General features: G+C 37.4%; 1 protein-coding gene across 1 annotated transcript in view; it reads left to right on the top strand.

Annotated features, from left to right (window-relative positions):
• Window positions 1-22,542, top strand: part of POLN (DNA polymerase nu) — a 110,006-nt gene that overhangs the window by 24,809 nt on the left and 62,655 nt on the right. Inside the window, exons 8-15 of the mRNA XM_063335909.1 lie at window positions 3,300-3,368; window positions 4,846-4,906; window positions 5,114-5,178; window positions 6,087-6,170; window positions 6,609-6,698; window positions 9,270-9,326; window positions 10,124-10,177; window positions 10,415-10,480. Coding sequence (XP_063191979.1) covers window positions 3,300-3,368; window positions 4,846-4,906; window positions 5,114-5,178; window positions 6,087-6,170; window positions 6,609-6,698; window positions 9,270-9,326; window positions 10,124-10,177; window positions 10,415-10,480 — 546 coding nt within the window. The remainder of the gene's footprint in view (window positions 1-3,299; window positions 3,369-4,845; window positions 4,907-5,113; window positions 5,179-6,086; window positions 6,171-6,608; window positions 6,699-9,269; window positions 9,327-10,123; window positions 10,178-10,414; window positions 10,481-22,542) is intronic.

Below are 22,542 nucleotides of genomic sequence, written 5' to 3'. Positions count from 1 at the left end.
GATAAAAACAGCTATGGTCTAGGCTTAAGTGTGTTCTGAATGAGTGCAACACCAGTGCCCCCATTGTTTTATGATATGTGGTAGGAAAAAGTGTCTACAGCAAAGCTTACCCCAAAACTGGGGTAGTTCTGTTTTTAGCATTAAGTAAACTTCCTGTAACTAATAGGTGCCTCCCACGCTTCTGTTATGCTCGGAACTTCTCCTCTTTTAAAAGTCAGTTGGACCAATATTATAGTGTTCCTGTGATGGCTCTTCCCCAGCTGTGTACTAGAATGCTTGTCTCTGTAGCAATAATGTGTTATAATTTGTCCTAATATAAACTAATTTTCTGTCAGTTATGGTTCTGTTGTGTTTGTGCAGTAACAAGTAATTTGGATTCCTTCTGCATTCTGTTTGGATCAAATAATGGATGAAGCATTGCTCTTGTCAGTCGGCATCTGCTGTAATGCTTTTGTTCCAAACTTCTGTTTTTCTTCAGATAATGGGGCTGTTTTGCAAACAGTACACTGAAGTTGTGAGTTTTATGTACACGGCAGATTTTAATACACTTTGGAGGATGGATTACATTTACCTGTTGATTTACAGCTGACTCTTGCACTGTGAGGGCACAGAGTTAAGTGTTTGGCTTGTAATGGTGTCTCAGTCTGTGCCTGCCCTCACTCCTTAGAAACACGACCAGGAGGTTCTGAGAGTCATTCTGAAGACAAGGGGGAGCCAGCTCAGGGAGCAATTCCTGCAAAAGACCCTGTTCAGATGGAAAAAGATGTCCAGAGAAAGCTTCTCACAAGCTCAGAAGGGTCCTTACCTCCCTCAAAAGAGAAGGAGGATCCTCCCCTGACCATTAATTTTGATATGATTTTTTTTTTTAATCTTAGATCTCCAAATTAAGGATTTTTCTGTTTAGACTGTATAGATCCTCCTTTAGGAAGGATTTCGAAGATTTCCCAACCACTTTGATTCTTCTTAATTGCTTTTGCTTCAAAAGAGGTACTGTTCTGGCTGGACAGATTAAAAGCCCTGGAAGACCATAGTATTCTGACATCAGACCTGTTCTTAAGAAAATATTCTGGGCAGCAATTTAATGTCAATCTTTCTGTTTTAGTCCATAATTCACAGCTTAATGACATTCAGTTTAGTGAGTGATATCACATCTAGTTACATTGCATATACTCTTCTAGTTGATAGCATCCTGGTTTTGTTCTTTGCAAAATACTGGACGTTTCACTGAAACTGAAGCACTGTCTTCATTTTCTATGCAATCTTAGAGGACAGTGTATATCTGATAACAAGTAGAAACATCCTTTTCTTTCCTTCTTATCACAGAGGACCAAAGGAAAGATTCTGAATATATCAAAAAAGTATGAAACTGTGAAATGGGCAGCAAAGTCAGATTTGGTAGCATAATTCCTGAGAGCTTACTCTGGTAAGGAAAGCGCTTTCTAGCTCAGTTTGAGTGGAGAAAGCAGAATATATTTCTTTGGGAGCATATTTTTTCTCCCAACTGTAGGTATTTCATGAGAGCAGTAAGGTAAGAAACCTGTAGAATAACTGCAGATCTGTAGAGGAAAGAGACTTCAGTAGCTCATAGCGTGAGAGTCCCTCTTAGTGTTCCCTCAGATAGGAATGCAAATAATAAAGCAAGCATAAAGGAATTGTGATTATTCTAAAATACACATAGGGTGAATGATAAACTAGAAGATAGATAGTTTACAAGGTGCCCAGGAGACTCTCTCTGCTTTTCCAATTGAGAAGCCTTCAATGTGATTTCATGGCTATTTGGTTTACCGGCAATATATTAATTTTTTTTTAAACATTTTTACTGTTCTTGATGGAAAGATGTAATTCACTTGGGAAGCAGATTTTAAATTTATTTTGAACCATGCCTATGTGTATTAATTTAGTAAAAATGATCCTGTTCACCTAGAATCTAGCCAAATCTAGGTCATTCTCCAGCAGTGTGGCTACTGAGGAGGAAACAGTGAGTGTTACCAGATTATCATCTAAAAATGTATAGGATTCTATTGGCCACAAAATTGATTTCTGCTCTGATGAGTCCTCCATACGATGTACATTGCATTCATGTTGTCAAACATAAAATCGTAACCTTAGGCATACTGCAGTTCTACTTGCTATTGATTTTTTTTTTCTTAAATATTTTTTTTCCCCAAGCTATCACAGACAGGAATCTGCAATCAGTGCTGCAGTGTGTGATAATTATCTTGCATTCTGGGTTTCTTAATTAATTTCTTAATGTCTGTCTTAAAGTTTTGTGGCCAAGTTGCTTCAATACCTCAACTATATCTTCAGAAGTATTTATCAACACAGAGTAAATGCCTCTTTTTACACAAATGACCCTTAGTTTAATTTCACAGTTTTACATAAATTAAGAACTATCGTAACATATCATGTAATTCCATGTAACATTTTCCTGCCTCCAACACAGACCAGTATGTGCTTCTTGGGGAAGCGTATATGGACAGGCAAGCATATAATCGTAGTCCTCTGGAATGCTCTCCTAGGTTCTATGGTTTATGGCCCAGGAATTTTACACAACAGTAAAAACACAGTGCTAGTGGTTTTGCACTTAATGACTTAGATGGAAGTTTATTCCATAATTTTGATTGTTCAGTCATCACTGAAGATACAGGCTGCAGGAAAGAAAATTTACATCTGCAGCATTTTTTACATTCCAAGCTTTCCTAACAGGAATTTAGTAATGAAAAGCAGCACTTTATTTTTTACATTTTTTGTATTAGCCTGATAAGAAATTTAATTGACTGACATTAAGTTTATTTTAGTGATTGTGTTCTTTGAGCTAAAGATCATATTCTCAGTCTGTATGCATTTCAAAATGGTCTTCTAGCCAGCTGAATGAGGTGGCATGGCTCTGTGCAGAACACCTCTGGAACAGAAGGGAAGAAGTGAATAGTTTGGGCACAGAAGAGTGGCAGTACTGATAGGATAACGAAAATTGCAAGGCATTTTTCCTCATTCTACAAGTAGTAATGGAATTCTGACTTCAGTGTCAAAGGCAGTGTAGTGATACTATTTTTCCATACTCGGTCTATGCAAAATGTAAATAAAGGAACAGGTAAAACCTTGAGTATTCATGATCTGTACTGTTCTGTTCATGAATTGTGTTTTTCAGAGGTCTAAGAACATTTCTAAAGTGTTAAATCTAATAGGAGACGTACAGAAAAATATATATAGTTTAATCCCTTTTAAAATAGATAGTGTTGTATACATTTTTATGTTAGCATTAAAACTCTTGATTTATTTATTTTACTTATTTATATCAGCATCCAAACTTAGGTATGAACTTGGAGAAGCTTTATAATGTAATGATGGACCTTGCTCATGACTTACAGGTAAGATATAAAAAGTAATTACTCAGATAAACTTCTGATGTATTATAGTGAATTAAAGAGAGTCAGTGATGTGCTTCTCATTCAAATCAAAACCTCTACTCAAGTTTAATAGAAGGTTTCAATCCCTACTGGTTTGCAGTGCTGGTCAACATTTAAAATAAAGTTGTCCATCAGATTTGTCATTCTTTTCCAGAAGGAGGAAATGGTTATTCTGAAGGTTAATCTTTAGAAAAAACTTTTCCTCTGCAACAGTTAACTAAATATTTAAATGAAGATTCTAAGAACAGGAAATGTTCAAAATGTTGTGACTTTTCTTTTGGTATTTTAAAGCTGTATGAAACAGTCTAAAAAGTGTTAACAGAGTTAAAACAGAGTATAGCTGCATTTTTTTGATATATTCCTTGTGTACAAAAACTCTCAGCGTATCTATTGCTCCAGATCGTGTTAGCCAAATACTGGTTGAATATTGGAACAGGCTTCCTAGAGAGGTGGTTGGTCCCCCAAGCCTGCCAGTGTTTGAGACATTTCATCAATGCTGTTAATCATATGCTTTAACTTTTGGTTAGCTGTGAAGTGATTGGGCAGTTGGACTAGGTGATTGTTGCAGGTCCCTTCCAAGTGAACCATTTTATCCAGTTTTAGCCCTTATTGCAGTTCAGAATGCATCTCAAGAAGTCTTTTAGTGGTTTTTTTTTTGTTTGTTTTCTCCCTGTAAGCATATACCTGGAAAAGGGTCAGAACTTAGGGACATGCTCAGATTCTGGTGAAAGGTACATCATAGGGTCCTAGGAGGTTTTCTTGAAATTGATGATAGCAAGTGTAGGGCTTGGGCCATTAGTTGATGGAGCCTTATTAATCTGGATATCAAAGTGGCCCAGCAGTATGATGAAATAATCTGTGAAGGAGGCAACAGGGAAACACCAAAGGCACAGAAACACTGAAAGCCAGTCTACAGGAGGAGTTTTTAGGCAAGTGTTGCTGTCTGATTGCTTCGGGGGTTAGCGAAAAAACAGACTTCCTGTTCTTTGTAACTAAATTGGGTACATAACACCATTATCTTTTATTTTCTTCCTAATAAAAACAAAATTGTGAATTCTGAATGATCGCTTAATTCTTCAAGTGAATAAAGAGGGATAGCTGTATGTCCTATTATAATGGAGCTTGCTTTAAAAATAAACTGTCTAGAAAAATGAGGTGTGTACAGTTCTTTATTACTATTCCTATACAAAGTGATTACTATTACAAAATGTATTTCTATTCCCCAAAATAGGAAGTGATAATGGACAATGGTATTTAGATACTATAAAACTTACACTAAGTGGTATTTCATTCCGCAAACGATGTTGTCATATAAAAAGGGATTATACAGAAAGTGAAATACTGCTTACTGGAAAATACATCCGCATAATGAAACTGCTGTGTGTTTTAAGATAAAATTGGCTGATACTGAAGAATTTATTTGTATCTTGCTTTACAGGTTCAAGGTTTGTGGAAATTATTTTACACATTAGAGCTTCCACTTGTCAAAATTCTGGCAGGTATGACAGTTCGGTTTAAAATATGAATCTTCCCTATTTTCAGAGCTGCTGACTGTGCTCAAGCAGACCCTTACACCTCAGGATACTAAATGTTATCTTAGCCTCATAACAGGTGTATGAGTTTGAGATTCCATTTTACAGTCTAAGAAGCGCGTAAGATCAAGTTTGTCAATTGTAAGTGTTCTCAGTATATAATTCTATTTACAGTGATGGAAACGCACAAAATACATGTGAACAAACAAGAATTGAAAAAAACATCAGAGATTCTGGGGGTAAATTTTGTCTTTATTTTTTCTTTTGGATATTGTATAACATCTCTGCTTTTACTGAGGATAGCTGATTAAAAAGAAGAGGAATCTTCTTGTTTTGTGACAGTTTGGGGTTTCTAGTATTTTTATTATTATAAATATAACTAATGATGTTTATATTTTAAGATACATCCATGTTTATTTAGGCAAGCAAGCAAGAGAAGTTTTCTTCGTTAGCCTTGCCGCAGAACTGAGACTGCTTTGCAAATGCAGAGGTCCTTTTGTGTTATGTGTTGTAGAGTAAAAAAAAAAAAAAAGTAATGATTCTTTCTGAACCTACAGTTATCAGTAACCATCTTCCTGAGAAGAGACAGATATTTCTATCTCTCTCTTTGTAAATAAAACACTCTTTACAACTTATGTGTTCTGAGAGTTCTGGGGGTTGGACTAGATGACCTTTTAAAGGTCCCTTCCAACCCAACACATTCTATGATTCTAAGTTTGCCATCTCCCCATTAATAAAAATAGCTACAAGAGAATCCTATTTTGTAGCATAAAATCTTAATAGATAATCATAGTGGTCTGACAGATTATTAATTTGCCAGAGTGAGTTGCATATCTCTGTTTCTCACAGATCTCTATAGTCTTCAGTAACCTAAATTATTTTCCTGCAAATTTCGGTCCTTTTCACTGCAGTAAATCCCTCTCCCAGATCATGAAGAAATACATATTAAAGAGTATATGAGCAATCTACTAAACCAAGCATAGCCAGCAATGATTAAACATTACCAAATACCCTATTTTTAAATAGAAGTCCAATATACTCATATATACAATATAAGGTATGTTATATATATATACACACACAGGTATTGAAGAAAATAATAATAATAATGATGTAAACAGAATAATTCTGATGTACTAATTTATAGTTGCGACTCAAAGAGCTTGAACAGGAAGCTCATCAAGTTGCTGGAGAACGATTCCTTTTGACGAGCAGTAGTCAGCTCAGAGAGGTAATATTTATACTACTCTATTGTTACAGAAATCGTAAGTTCTGTATCTTGTTATTGATACAGAAGAATTATGAAGCATATAAAATTGTTCTTACAACTTCAGTATTCTTTTTCTTTGATAATTAATTATCTTATTTTCTGATCTTGATAGAGGGCATATTAGTTCTTCATAAATCTGGCAATATTGGATAACCTGTATTTGAATGTATTTACATAAATTATGCATTTGTTTTTAGTAAATATATGCTACTTTTTCAATAGCTCAAAAATAAATATTTGATCTTCTCAATTCTGTGTTAGTTCTCTTTGCTGCGGTATGCTCTTATTTTCCTTGAAATCTGTTTTCTAGACTTAAGTTCGGGCACCAAATTATTTTCCTTTCTGTTTCAGCACTTGAAACACTGAAACATTTCTCTCGTGTTTTTTCTCTTACTGCAGGTACTATTTGAAAAGTTAAAACTTCATGCACTGTGTGAGAAACTTCACAGAACTGAAATACAACAACTTGTGTCCACCTCTGAAGTTGTGGTGAGATGGCGAGGGGTTTTAAAACCATCCGCATAATTTAGCAAAACCTCTAAGTTATATTCCAGTGAAATTGTCATTTGTCTAAAGTTTTCCTAGCAATCTTGATTTACTTTTATATTGTACAAATTACACTTAATTTACTTAATGTCAGCAATGAAAGTTGCAGTCCACAATGGGGAAAAACAAACTAGCTAGTGAAGCTAAACTTTAGCTATAAACCATGTTTAAAAACTTCAGTACCAGCATGCCTGTATGACCATCTTCCTCAAAGGAGGGAGACTTTCTTACTGGTCAGATTTTGGTAGCTCAGTATGACTGACTGGTTAGCTGAAAGAAACCACTGGTGAAAGAAAAGAACATTCATGTAAAATCTGCTAGTGGAGAAAATAGTGATCCAGACTTTCTCTTTGCCACCAGGAGACTTGGGCTAAACCGTGTTGTCATCTCTTTATGAATCCTTAACTCATTCATTAATACTACTTAAAAAGGTTTGTAGGAAATTATTTGATACCTCTGGTTTGATTTGGGAGTTGTTGGTTTCTTTGTATGGTCCAGTGTTTTACTTGTGTGCATGAATTTTCCTCAGCCTTTTTTTTTTTTTTTTTTTTTTCCTCTGTGGAGATGCTTGTCTTCAGTAGGAGTGGTTACATTTGGAGGCAGGTCTGCAGGATCTTGATAGAATCTTCTTCCCTTAGAGCAATAATGACTGAGCAGTTTAGATACTTTGATACACCTGTACAAGACATCAGATGTATCTTCAGATTTAGTGCAATGAATACTGCACGTACAAAGCTCTCTAGTTCTTTCTTCTGTTTGTGTTGGAGCAGTTAATTTTCAGCAATGCAGACATTCATGTGAGATCCAACACAAGTGCAGAAACCTGCCAAAAACATTTGTCTAAAAATTATGAAGTCAAGACAAAACTGCAGGCTTCTTGGTAACTTGAGGCAAATGTGGATGCCCCTTTTCATAGATTCATAGAATCGTTTAGGTTGGAAAAGACCTTTAAAATCGAGTATGACCATAAACCTAACACTGCCAAGTCCACCACTAAACTATGTCCCTAAGTGCCACATCTATACCTCCAGGGATGGTGACTCAACCACTTCCGTGGGCAGCCTGTTCAATGCTTGGTAATCCTTTCATTGGAGATTTTTTCCCTAATATCCAATCTAAACCTCCCCTGGCGTAACTTGAGGCTGTTTCCTCTTGTCCTATCTCTTGTCACTAGGGAAACGAGACAGAGCCCCACCTCTCTACAATCTCCTTTCAGGTAGTTGTAGAGATTGATAGGGTCTCCCCTCAGCTTCTTTTTCTCTAGGCTAAACAACCCCAGTTCCGTCGGCTGCTCCTCATAAGACTTCTGCTCTAGACCTTTCACCCTTTCACCAGCTTTGCTCTTCTCTGGACACGCTCCACCACCTCAGTGTCTGTCTTGTAGTGAGGTGTCCAAAAGTGAATACAGTATTCAAGGTGGGGCCTCCCAGTGCCGAGTACAGCAGGATGATCACTTCTCTAGTCCTACTGGCCACACTATTTCTGATAGAAGCCAGGATGCTATTAGCCTTCTTGGCCACCTGGGCACGCTGCTGGCTCATATTCAGACAGCTGACAACCAACACCCCCAGGTCCTTTTCTGCCCGGCAGCCCTCCAGTCACTCTTCCCCAAGCCTGTAGTGTTGCACGGGGTTGTTGTGACACAAATGCAGGACCTGGCACTTGGCCCTGTTCAACCTCATACCATTGGCCTCAGCCCATTGATCCAGCCTGTCCAGATCCCTCTGTAGAGCTTTCCTACCCTCAAGCAGATCAACGCTCCCGCCCAGCTTGGTGTCATCTGCAAATTACGGAGGGTGCTCTCAATCCCCTTGTCCAGTTAATTAATAGATCATTTTGTTAAGATAATAATAGTAAAGAAATTCCTTCTTAGAAGAGAAGAAGCTTCCGTATAGCTGTACCTGTTTCTGATTTGCTGCCACAATTCTATTGCTCTAGTTTACATAGGAGTCAAATTAAAGGACACAACACATTGCTGAGAGTGTACACCTCTGGAAACGTAGAAAGGTAGTATTTGTTTCTCTTGCGTGAAAGAGAAAATTCAACTGTTGGGCCAAGTGTCTGAACTACCAGATATGATCTCTGAGGTAATGTCAACAGTATAACCATGAAAACCACACACTACTCAAGGAGAAGGACATTTCGTACATCAAATATGTAATCTTGGAGAGTGACAGAGCGCCTTGGGAGATTGGAGGGATCAGTGAAATGGAATACATGCCATCTTTTTGTGGGAACATATTTGTTGCAGTAATCAAAGCAATGCTTTTATCTAGTCCACTACTCTCTTTCCAACAACTGCTGAGACTTGGTTATTTAGAGAAAGATAGGCTGAAACCTTCCAATAGATAAATACTAGATAATTAATATGTTGTCTTTCCCTGAGAGCAAGAGTATTTTGTCTGTTCAGGTTGGTGAGAAAATGTCTTCCTACAAAACTTTGTCTGTTAAGATTGTTAAATAACATAATATAACAGAAAAGTAAGCCAGTAATTCACATTCTTTATTTTACAGCTAAATAAGTTGCAAGATCTTCATCCTTTGCCTAAGATAATTTTAGAATACCGTCAGGTGAGCTGATATTTTTCACATAATGTAGATGTACTGAAGCAAAAATAGTAAGAAATATAACGTATTTACACCTAACTAAAAAAAGTTGGCTCTAATATAAGCTCATTCAAATATTCATTTAAATTTTGAAGCTGTAGGTTTTCTTAAGAATTTTTAAATTTAATGTTTATACTTCTGTTTTGCAGTATTTTAGATTATATCCAGCAAATAACTCTGTTGCAAAAACAATTGGAAACCTTCACTGTTAAATTTGTCTAGTGCTTTAAAGCGCAACCCTAGGGCAAAACATTTATTTTTTGAGTTCTGAAGAAGTACTCTGCAGAAAACGAAGGAGATAACTAGTTATGGGGTTATTTAGGTGACAAGCCTCCTCGAAGTCCAAAAAGACCTACTTAGTCTGCTCTCACACTTAATGTTTGGGTTTTCAGTGGATGAGTTTCCAAGATTTAAAAAAGAAAAAAAAACCTGTGGGTGGGGTTGTTCTTTTGTGTGTGTGTGTGTGTCTTTTTTTGTGTAGTTTATTGACCCTGGGGTTAAAAGTTGTAAAAGAATAAATTCCAATAGTTCATTACTAGTATCTGCAAAGACATGGCTTTAGGTTATAACCAAGCACTTACTTAGCTTATGCTAATAGTCAAGCTATTAGTGGGTGTACATCCATTATCTACTAACATAAAACTGTCTTTTAAAAAAAGCCTACAAAACAATTTAATATGCATTTGGAAAATAAATTCTTTAATTTGAAAAATCTCTTATTTTTATAAATAAGTATTTATATGAGCTCTTATGTAATTCAGGTTCACAAGATGAAATCAACTTATGTGGATGGACTACGAACGTGCATGAGAAAGGTAGAAATATAAAAAGTAGCCTGTAAAATATGGTATTTCAAATCATAAAAGGATGGGAAATGGTTACCGTGTTTACAGTTTAAGAACTTTTATGTATAGAAAATTATAAAGTATTTCTTTTTGATTTTGTAGTCCTGATGCAGTGAGTCTTTATTACTGATACTTACATTAAATAAAACCTAGAGGTATGTCTTCATCCATTTCTTTTTGGGGATTTTTTACTTTACTTGACTACAGGGATTTATTTCCTCTACGTGGAATCAGACAGGAACTGTGACTGGCAGGCTTTCAGCCAAACATCCAGTAAGTGAGCCTGTTAAAAGATTTACATTTTAATTAGAATTAAAAAATAATATTATTTATATAAAATATCTAATATTTTTAACACATTAAATGTTAATTTTCATCTTAGTCTAGCAGTTGCCATATTTTATGAAAATGGTGGTCAAAAAAAGCTTATTAAATGGGTGGTTTAGAACACTTTTTCTTATGAATGTTTTCTGTTATTTGTGGATCAGAATTTAATATTATTACCTGAAGTTTACCTGAAGTAGAGGGGTGGCATTGTGAGCCATGCAGGCACCCTCTAAAATTCCACCAAATACTTCTTGGTAATGAATTCCTGGTGTTCATGAACCACTCCTTGTAAAGGATCAGTGAGCGCTGGGAGGTACTCTGGGGATTATAGGAAAAAAAGGAAGCTCTCTTTTTCTGGAATTTGGCTTCAGGCCTCATAGCAGCAAAGGGCTAAGCTGGCTATGCTGTTGCTCTGGAAGTCTTCCGGATGCTTATATGGCTGTGACACTTGGGCTCTTTGTGCTTCCTCTCTTGTCTTTGGCTATAATGATCTCTAGGTACATGCTGTGGAATGTGTTTTACTTGGCTTTTTGGACTGCTAGAGGCTTGGGGTTTTTTTTGCCGAAGTGGCCTTTTCAAGGGCATATTTGATTATATTTTATTGTACCATTTTACTTGGAGTTTAGGAAGCATACTGACCTTTGACTGTAGGGACTGGTGAGGCCTTTTGCGTTCCACTTCTGTTGCAGCCCGTAGCTGAGTGGATGAGTGTGCAGGACCTGGTGTGGGAGGAGACAGGGTTGCAGGCTGCTTCAGGGCTCAAGTCAAGGCATAGGTGGGGGAATAGCGGTAGAAAAGTAGTGACTACTTAGCTGTGGAAATGTTCTGTTGGGTTTAATCATTGCCTTTCTTAGCGAAGACTTGACCTCTGGTCCTGTGGGAGAGGGGGAATATATGCAGAAGTGTGACTTGGCTCATGAAGGCTAGAGGGAATCCATGAGGCCTTTTAACTTACACCGCAAAGTATTGTCAGTTCTTATCCATGCAGGTTTGAGTACTGCTTATCTGTCTATGCGGGTACTAGCCTTAAGCGTCACGGGTACAAATGGCATTAGAAGCTTTCCGCAGTCTTGGGAGAAAGGCCATGGTCTTCCACAGCTTTATCTAGGAGTAGAGATGTTAGACATAACCATACGTTGTGACCATTTTGCATGGGTGTCTCCTTGCAAGTCCTGACTGGTTTGGTGACTTTTGGAGTTCTGGCAGAAACCTGTCCTGGGAGGTTCTCATCCTCACAGTACAGGTGACTTCCTTAGCTCTTCTTTTCCCTATCTTCACAGTTCAGGTTTCATTTATATCTCTCTACCCTCATGGTATGTGTTTCCATACAATTTGTTATCAAAAAATTTATAGGAAGTGCTTGTGCTTTTTGCTGAGTAAAAAACAGTGTGTAGCATTCTGAATTAACAATGGAATGGAGGAGTGTTACAGATGCCCCCGTTTCTCATGCACCCATAGGGGGGAAAGCGATGGGAGAGAATGGACAAGGTGATCACGAAAGTCACAGTTTGCTGAATATTCTGATGTGATGCACAGGCATTTACAAGTCAGAGCTGAACAAACAGCTGTCTTGAACTGCATACAACACAAGGTGACCTTTGGTCTGTCATGCTAAAAATGACACGGATCTACTTTTCTTAAAGGTTGTTTTTCTCCAAAATAATGCTGCTAAAATTAGCATCCAGGGTTGGCTGAGGCCAGCTTTTCCTTATAAGGAAAAACATCGGTGTGGCTTTTTTTTGTGTGAAATGTTTATGGAACTTATACCATCTGTTTCTGAATCATTTATTGATACAGAAGATAGACTGCAGTGCCCAGTCACTTACTGAGTGTTAAAGTGTTAAAGAAATCACAAATATTGTAGATAATTTTGCATTTACTATGATGTTATGTAAAATTTTAGCTGAATATTTGCTGAGATAGTTTATTTTTATAAAGCTGTAAGAAGTGATTAAAGCAAAATGTAAGTTTAAATCAGATGAAGTGATAATTCAAATAGAAAAAACATCCCATTTGCTGCAGTGATTGTGGGAGATGGAGTTCTCAACAAAGTTTTCATCTTTCATTTGTTTTGTAAATGTGATGGATCTGTCTGTCCTCTTTCCTTTAAGGCATTGAATGGAGTCCAGGAGGGATTTACTCACAGGTTTAAGGAACAATGACCAGATATTAGGTACAGAGCAGGATTTCTCTTTCAGATAAACTGTTCTGTGATCTTCTTTCAGACAAACCTACATCTGATGTATATTTTTGGCTTTATATGGGTTTCTCTCAATAGATAAACTTATTCAAATTAATTTTTATAACTTCTGTGTTGCAGCAACTTAGAGGAGGTTTCTTCATACAATGTTACTTCAGTGGCTCTCCCTGTGTATATCTATTTTAGTTTAATTGTGCACTCCATTTCTTCCCATTTGCTTTCTTCTCTACAATATGTGCTCTGTGATTAATGCATTTTTCACAAATAAGTGTTCTATAATAATATAGTACATCATTAAACAGGGACACATTTGATTTTGTAATCTGCTATAGTACTGTAACTGTCTATTTGCTACTCCCTAAGAACCTGCGTATCTGAAACCTAAAAGTAAATATAAACCCTAAAATTCTTCAGTCAAGTTCTTTTGTAATGTACCCATAGGCTCGTTATTTTTTCCACTCTGTGATGGATTGCTTATGACTATTAGGGGAAGTTAATTAGGTTTATTATTTGAATATATTATTTTTAATTAATTCTTGCATAAATATATTGCTCTCATCTGCATTAGGATACTCCTTTATTATATTGCTTATAGACAACTTTCCTATTAAATATGTTTATTACATTCATAAAGATTTGTTTATGTTATCCAGACCTACCCTGAAATACCACTTTCCAGCCTCTCACCTTTTAAAGCAAAAAAGAAGTTATGACAGAGGTGGAAAGGCATAAAGCCAATTAAGGTGAAGCCTCTTTCAGAATGAACAGAGAGAAATCCTAACTCAAGATATAAAGATTGCATATAATTGGATGTTATAATTTGTTTTAAGATGTAAACTTCAGTGCTAGAATCAGATCTTCTGTATTAAGGTTTCTTTCCTCTAGGCTTCTGCAGCAGGGAGAACTGAAATGCTACTAATGAGTTTACACTTTTATACTTCAGAAGATGTTTGTATCATTAAACTAAAAAGCATAAAGTGGTGGGCTTCAGGGGGCACTTCCTTCCTTTTAGTAACAAAAAAGTTACGCTGAAGATAGATAAAAAAGCATTCCTATTTCTCTCCAGGAAAAATGCGTTTACCAGCTTGTCCAAAAAGGCAAAGAAATAAAATAATTTAACCTGTCAGTCAGAGAAGCATGTTAGCCTTTGATTTGGAAAGCAGGAATGTAATTCGAAAGAGAAACTAATTAGAGTATGTTGAATGTTAATGTGCTCAAAGATGGACTATAAAAAACCTGAAATATTGACTCTGCCTCAGTCTCTCCAACAGATATAAGTAACACTTTCTGATAGTGAGTGCATGATAGAGAATTGCATGCTTGTTTGTTACTAATAGTGTTTGGAATATGAATAATAAATTACCTATCTGGTTTTTATTCTTATGGGAGTGACAGTTTCTTGAATTAGAGGCCCCTCTGAGCAATTGCCATCAAAAATGAGTTTGTTCTGTCAATTAACTTAGCAAACCAGTTTTTCTGATTATCCACACTGTGTCTGTATTCCTTCCCTTCTGGCCTGTCTTCTGGACTGAATGGACTAATTGTCTCTGAGATAAAACTGAAATGTAGTTTTGGAATAGTTTGGTGATCACTTGTGGACAGTGTGGATGAGATGCTGCCTGTTTGTCTCCCTTTCATAACACTGTCCCAATAGGTTTTACATCCTTGGCATATCCACATGCGCACACCAAACAAGGTGGACTGTCAGAATCATGCTATCAGAACTATAGTGACAGCTCTCAAATTTCAGGCGTTTGGTCCCAGGCCTCATTAAGGCTACAGGCTGTATCTGTATCTGTGATACTACCAATACACTTTCTGAAAGTTTATAGTCTATAGTCACAGTTGGATTGCAGCACAAACAGGATGTTCTACAAAGTATTTCAATAGTGGGGAGCTGCTGTGCAAATTTGAAGTGTCCTGTTTTTCCCCTGTGCCTTTCCTTCACAGCTTTTAGAAGGCTTTGGCAGTGCTGATGCAGTGTAGGGAGCCAGACACCAAGTCTGGAAGCAGGGTGTGATCACATCTTCCTTTTTTTTTTTTTTTTACCCCTTGAAATGAACCAGTGCCTTGGCTGCTTTTGAAACTGAACTATTTTTTGTCTTTTTTGTCTAATTTTTGTAAACTTGTTTTCATACACTGTCCTACTGAAATAAATGTTGACTTAAAATGGACAGATGGTATGGGTCTTACATTTGCATTGATCTTACTTGACTGTGTTTTCTATTTTTTTTTTTTAAAGTATGTTTATTGGAAAGCACTGGGGATAGGGAAAAGTGAGACATTTTACAGGTCTTGTAAATGAAAAAAAAAACAAACCAGATGCTTACATAAAGCATCTTGTCAAAAGTCTTCTATAATGTCATCTAGGCTAACAAAATCATTTTTAGGTAAGTATGCTCTGATGTGGGCTTTACTTAAAATAATGGTAGGTTGCCTTAACAGAGATAAGAATGTATATGCGTTTTCTTGGACCTTTGCATCAAAGCAATTTAGTGTCATGTTTCCCAGTCAGTACAAATAGCTGTCACTCAGATGAGCTGATATGCTGTTAGAAGAAGTCAGAGCGCACATGCCCTTTGGTATGGTTGGTCTGTGTTCTCTGAGTATCTCTTGCATTCAGAATGTATTTTGGTGCCATGTTTCTTTTCAGTATATTTATTCCAATAGTCTTGAGTCATATGCTGATAATGACTGTGCTAATAGCAGTAAAATAGTATCTTATTTATTTTAGAGTTTTGGTGTTTTTAGAATCTCTTTTGTTGTTGTTTTATTTATTTAGAAGTATATTTTAGTGAAGGCTTTAGCCTTCTCTATTTACAGTGTTGGAGACAGAAGTTCTCTATTTCCTCTCTTTCTTCCTTGCTCATCACAGTTTATTTTATGATGTGAATGAGCACGTTGATGAGACTTTAGTTAGTTGCATTCCTGATGAAAATTTACACTATGTTAGCATTACAATAGGATGTTCTTAGTTATTGATGCGAAAACTACAGTATGAAAACTCACTGTTAGCTTTATCATAACACTCATGTCTGATGCTCCAGAACATCGTCATAAGGATTTAATATTCAAATGCAGAAGTAAGGTTTCTGCATCATAGACCTTTGTTCTCTTAGCGTCTCGAGTACACATACTATCCTTTTCTATGACAAGTGCATGTCTTTGGTATTCTCTTTAGTAATGCTCCTGATTTGTATACATTCGTTAATCTCATCATGTGTGGTGTATCCAATACATGGACTACATTTGATAGCGTGATTTTTTTCCATTTGGCTCAGTAAAGCTTGGAGCGTCATCTGTGTTGTAATTCTGTAGTAACAAGAGCGGTTCAATCATGTATAGAACTTCTCTTCTATTTGGGATTATCTTTGTATGTATAATTGTTCTGTGTGTTATTTAAAGAAAGATAGCATGTAGCCAGTATAAATCTGCTTCTATGCAGCAATCAACATAGAAAATGCTTGCATTTTATTTATGCAGGATAAGACAGGGAGTCTGTCATTATTTCTTCTGCAAACTAAACATAAGCATGGAAATACACAGAGCAATTACAATTAATAGCTCAAAAATGAAAGATTCTATACAATTTAGAATAATATCAGCTAAAGTATTTTTAGCACATTATGAAATATTGACAGTGGAAGCTGAATTCCTCCTTCAGTCTCCTTTAGTTTCTGGCAAAAAGCTCCTCAGAAGCTTAGACTTGTAAAAATGGGAGAAAAAAGTTCCTGTAAAATTTTCCAGTACTGGAGAGATGATGGCACTGCATACTTCCACTTGTTTCATTAAGGACAACATATAGTCTAATTCTGATCTCAGCATAGGTTTCATTATATTTTAACATAACAAAAGCCTTTAAATAGTTTATTTTGCTATACAGTGTTCTTCTGTACGTTATTCATCTCCCATTCTGTATCTCAGTCAGCAAAAAATACTTTGAAAAATGTGAGAGTTCTGACAAGACAAAGAATGGAGGTGACAGAAATGAAGAATGATAAAGAGAATGGATTATAGGGGAAGATCAAAAGTTAGGTACAGCAAAAGAGACTTCTTGTCTTGATTGTCCAGTTTTCAAGCAGTAATGATTTTCAAAAGCTTCATCATTGGCATCCCAAAGAATTTCAGGAAAACTATCTCAGTAGCTTTACATCCCTATTGCATTCAGCTTTCTCTGCTGACAGTTCTTTTTTTCCTGTGTCAATGAGTGGAAATTTGCCAATTCTTTATTTCCTCAGCATTCTTTCATCAAATCTCAGTAAGTTTCACCCAGAGTTTTGAAGATGGATGCACACTTTCAGGTTTGGAACAATAACAACAAAAAATAGTGGTTTGTATAAGGGTCACTGAAGATAGACAGAATAGGACAGAGGTCGTCATGCTGACTCCCACGTGGCCTTGTTGTCTTTAGTTCTCCTGCACTAACATCATCATTTGCTGGCTGTGACTCTTAGGAATTTATATTAAGGAACACTTCTATCAAATCAAGAATTGTCCTTTCCTCACTGTGAGAAAAGAAAGAGATGTTAGTTGTTTAGGTTTCCTTTACTCCTTCAATAAGCCTTGTGTTCACAGTCTTTTATAGCCTTTTAAGCGGAATTCCCTGCTAACATATGCTCAGTAAGTTCCTCAGTATCTGGAAGTCCTATTTGAGATGCTAAACTTTACCCTTTTGTAAAACAACTGTTACATCTTTTCTTTAGAAAGTAAATTCCTCCAGTCTGGAAATCTTGTCATTTATCATGTGTTTAAAGGTCTAGTATTTGTACGTTTGGGCAATATTCCCTTGACACTGTTTACTTTAAAGCTATAATATACAGCTAATATATACAACTAGTACAATATTTACTAGCTCAAACTGCCACTCAAAGAGTTGTTATCTCTATCCCTTAGCACTGTTTTTTCACCAAAACCAAATCATATCTTGGAGTTCATCCCAGAGTTGAATAGCGTCCCATCTTAATGAACACTAGTTTCATAGCGCTTATGTTCTAAGTATAACTTTTCTTTCAGGAAAATGAAATTAAACTGACTTATAAACATATTTAATTACTTATTTATATATGTGAAACAAAAGCAGTCTTTGTCTCTTTGAAAGATGTGTAGAACCGTGTATATACAAACTCCCTTGCCTGCTGTGTGATGGTTAATAATCATAGAATTGCTGAGGTTGGAAGGGACCTTTAAGATCATCAAGTCCAACCATTAACCTACCCTGACAAAAACCACTTCTAAACCATGTCCTTAAGTACCACATCTACCCTTTTTTTAAACATCTCCAGGGATGGTGAATCCACCACCTCCCTGGGCAGCCTATTCCAATGTTTAATAACCCTTTCAGTGAAAAAAATTTTCCTAATATCCAATCAATCTCCCCTGACATAACTTGAACCCGTTTCCTCTTATCCTATCACTTGTCACCAGGGAGAAGAGGTCAGCCCCCATCTCTCTACAACCTCCTTTCAGGTAGTTGTAGAGGGTGATAAGATCTCCCCTCAGCCTCCTCTTCTCCAGGCTAAACAACCCCAGCTCCCTCAGTCGTTCCTCATAAGGTTTGTCCTCCAGACCCCTCACCAGCTTTGTAGCCCTTCTCTGGACACGCTTCAACACCTCAATATCCTTCTTGTAGTGAGGGGCCCAAAACTGAATGCAGTACTTGAGGTGGGGTCACACCAGTGCCGAGTACAGGGGGATGATCACTTCCCTAGTTTGGCTCACCACACTATTCCTCATACAGGCTAGGATGCTGTTGCCCTTCTTGGCCACCTGGGCACACTGCTGGCTCATATTCAGCCGGCTGTCCACCAACACCCCCAGGTCCTTTTCTGCCGGGCAGCTTTCGAGCCACTCTGCCCCAATCCTGCAGCGCTGCATGGGGTTGTTGTGACCCAAATGCAGGACCTGGCACTTGGCCTTGTTGAACCTCATACCATTGGCCTCAGCCCATCGATCCAGCCTGTCCAGATCCCTCTGCAGAGCCAACCTACCCTCAAGCAGATCAACATGCCCGCCTAGTTTAGTGTCATCTGCAAACTTACTGAGGGTGCATTCGATCCCCTCATCCAGATAATTGATAAAGATATTAAAGAGAACCGGCCCCAGCACCGAGCCCTGGAGGACACCACTTGTGACCGGACACCAACTGGATTTAACTCCATTCACCACCACTCTCTGGGCACGGCCATCCAGCCAGTTTTTTACCCAGCGAAGAGTACACCTGTCCAGGCCATGAGCAGCCAGTTTCTCCAGGAGAATGCTGTGGGAAATAGTGTCAAACGCTTTGCAAAAATCCAGGTAGATAACATCCACAGCTTTTCCCTCATCCACTAAGTGGGTCACCTTATCATAGAAGGAGATCAGGTTTGACAGGCATGACCTGCCTTTCACAAACCCACACTGCCTGGGCCTGATCACCCTGTTCTTCTGCATGTGCCAGTATATAACCAAGCATCTGGGCTGAACCCATGATTTGACAAAATAATTTGTCACAGAACATGTCAAACCAATAAGTTAGTAAAGTAAGATATTTTTTGTTATTTTAAAAATCACTCATTGAGTCCTTTCTCACTTACTGCTACAACATTATTACATGAGATCATTGCCAGGTCTAAATTTCAAAGAGTTTGACAGAAAGAGGATTAATCAAATACACTATTCTTATGGCCATCTCTCTAAAGTAAGAAGTCAGTATTTTTGGTTGCTCTTTTCTTCTTCCCTTGTATTCACTTTGAAAGCTGCTTAAACTTGTGGGAAGGTGATGAATTACTTCTACGTCTCCCACTTGATTGACATCTAAAACCTTGATAATTCTGTGCTGCTGGGTAAGGCAAGAGGGGAGTGCGTGACCTTTGAATCATTGTTCACTGATGAAAAACAGTAACTCATACCAAAAATGAAGAAACCTTTTACCAGAAGTCTGTATGATTCTATTTTTTTGACAAGGAAAACAGATGTGTCTAATTTTTAACTAGCCACTAGGTGGCAATTGCAGACAAGTCAAGATTGGTTTAGGAGTGCCTGTACACACACATACCAGGATGGTATTGCTACGGTGATTTTGTTCATCTTCATATTTTCTGTATGTATTGAGCTACATGCTGCATTTTGAAAATTAGATCTTCAGCCTGCCTTGAAATTGTGTCTCATAGAAGTCACAGAAAATGACTGTTTGTTCCTTTACAATAATAAATAAATGCTGCTATGGACAGTGATTAATATGGCAATTTTCCAAAAGAGAAATCATGAAGGTTGTTTTTTTTATTTCTGCTGTGTAGTTTCTCATAAGTGAGTTGCCACCAACTTTGGAGGTACCAGACAAATTGAGAGAATTTGATGTTGTCAGTGCCCTCAGGACTTGAAGTCTTGTTCTGCATTGCAAGAATGCTACTTTAGGCTATTCTCCAGCAGCTTTGGCCTTTTGACAAAGGAGCAAACAGAGTGACACTTAAGGAAGTAGCTCACTGAACCTGTGCTTATATTTCTTCTCAAATTGATTAACTGAGCGATGAGAGCACAATTTATCAATAGGTGCAGTCCCATGCAGAGTAAGAAAAGACAACTGAAAAAAAAGGAAAAGGAGTGAGAAAATTTTGAAGAAGTAAATAAACAGGAGGAAAAACACACTACAAGAATAAAAAGAAAAATGTAATTAGAGATATAGAATATAAAGCTCAAAGGAATTGCCATCTACCTATCTATTATCATTGTAATGAAGTCTGGTCTTGCAGACTGCGGTATTACTTCTGCTCCAGAAGTAATACAATGGTAGTCATCAAACAGATGCTGTGAATTTAAAAGCTTACTTTGTGTTTCATGGTGTAGAGCTGAGCTCTGGCTCTAAGAGAACAGTTGTGCCCTAATTATTTTCATAAAATTTCTGGAGAAGACAATACTGAGAGAACTTCTAGAAACTTTTGGATTTATAATGCTTCAGTTTTCACTGGAGTGCCATGTCTCATGAGATAAGCTAGAATTTTGCTGCCCTGAACTTTTTTCAAACAGAAGAGAAAATCTGTGGTTTTCCTCAAATATTAGGAAAAAAATGATTTCCTGAAGCAACAGCTATTAGAGTAATTAAACCTGACAAGATCATGGTCCCAGGAAATATTCTTGCTTATAGGAAATGCAACTAGTTTTTGCTATTTGCTGGCATTGATAGTCACAGTAAAATATTATTTAATTCCCCTATTGTCTTTATTTTGCTCTAGTGTTTGGCACTATGCCTCACTGTAACAGCAGGTGGATTAGTGGCCACATCAAAGAATATATACGTTATAACCTTACCTTGTCTAACTGCTTCCTTATATCTGTTCACTCTAACTCCTTGGCTGTTTTTGATCTTCTCTCGCGACTCATCCATATTGTATACACTTATGAACGGATACTCTTGTCTCAGTAGTAAGTATTGTCTCTGTTCTTATTTTTAAATAAATCCTTAGATCAGTGCAGGAATTAATCAGAATCAAATGTCCATGGTCTGCAGCCACCTCCATGCATTTCCACTTATTTCAGTAACTTACTGTTGTGTTGGGTTTTTTTTTCTTTTTTTTTTCTTTATCCCCTCTTCCAGAGAAGGGCAATGAAGATGGTGAGGGGTCTGAAGTACAAGTATTATGAAGAGTGCCTGAGGCAGCTGGGGTTTTTCAGCCTGGAGAAAAGGAGGCTAAGGGGAGACCTTATCGCTCTCTACAACTACCTGAAAGGAGGCTGTAGAGAGGTGGGGGTCAGTCTCTTCTCCCAAGTGACAGGTGATAGGATGAGAGGAAACGGCCTCAAGTTGCGCCAGGGGAGGTTTAGACTGGATATTAGGAACAATTTCGTCACTGAACGGGTTATTAAGCACTGGAGCAGGCTGCCCAGGGAAGTGGTCATCCCCCTGTACTCAGCACTGGTGACGCTGCACCTCGAGTACTGTGTTCAGTTTTGGGGCCTTCACTACAAGAAATACATTGAGGTGCTGGAGCAGGTCCAGAGAAGGGCAACGAAGCTGCTGGGGGGTCTGGAGAACAAGTCTTATGAGGAGCAACTGAGGGAACTGGGGTTGTAGAGAGGTGGGTGTTGGTCTCTTCTCCCAAGTAACAAGAGATAGGACAAGAGGAAATGGTCTTAAGTTGTGACAGGGGAGGTTTAGCTTGGATATTAGGGAAAAAATCTCCAATTAAAGGGTTATCAAACATTGGAACAGGCTGCCCAGGGAAGTGGTTGAGTCACTGTTCCTGGAGATATTTAAGAGACGTGTAGTTGTTATACTTAGGGAAATGGTTTAGTGGTGGACTTGGCAGCGTTAGGTTTACAGTTGGACTCAATGATCTTAAAGATCTTTTCCAACATAAAGGGATTCTATGATTCTATGAAAGCCGTGAAAAATGGAAAATTCCATTTATATGATCAAGTAGTTCTTACTAATTGTGTTACAGGTTTACCAATATTATTTGTGAAGCTTGTGTGTACATTTTTGCATGCATTTCCCATAATCAAGACAATACAACTCTTTTTCTCGGAGCTTTCATTTTAAGACATGATGCACCAATAGACTAATTTTTGCAAAGTATTTGTTTCTGTCTTTAATCTTTGAAGTTTAATGTTATGCTACAAGTACTTTATATATATATTTATTATTATTTTTTAATTGCTTGGAAACGAAAGCGGAGTCTTTCTATGGCTTTCCACACTGCCTCATAACATTGAAGGCTTTAGTTCTCTCTGTCAGAAATCATGTGAAGTAGAGAGAAGGCAACAGGGTACATAGATTAATCTATTACAACAGTGTTCTAAAAACAGAATCATAGAATTGCAAGATAGTCAAGTT

The sequence above is a fragment of the Chroicocephalus ridibundus genome, chromosome 5 (assembly GCF_963924245.1).
Source record: "Chroicocephalus ridibundus chromosome 5, bChrRid1.1, whole genome shotgun sequence".
In the NCBI taxonomy this organism is placed as follows: domain Eukaryota; kingdom Metazoa; phylum Chordata; class Aves; order Charadriiformes; family Laridae; genus Chroicocephalus; species Chroicocephalus ridibundus.
Note: the sequence above shows the minus strand (reverse complement) of the source record. Positions and strands in the feature narration are given on the sequence as shown.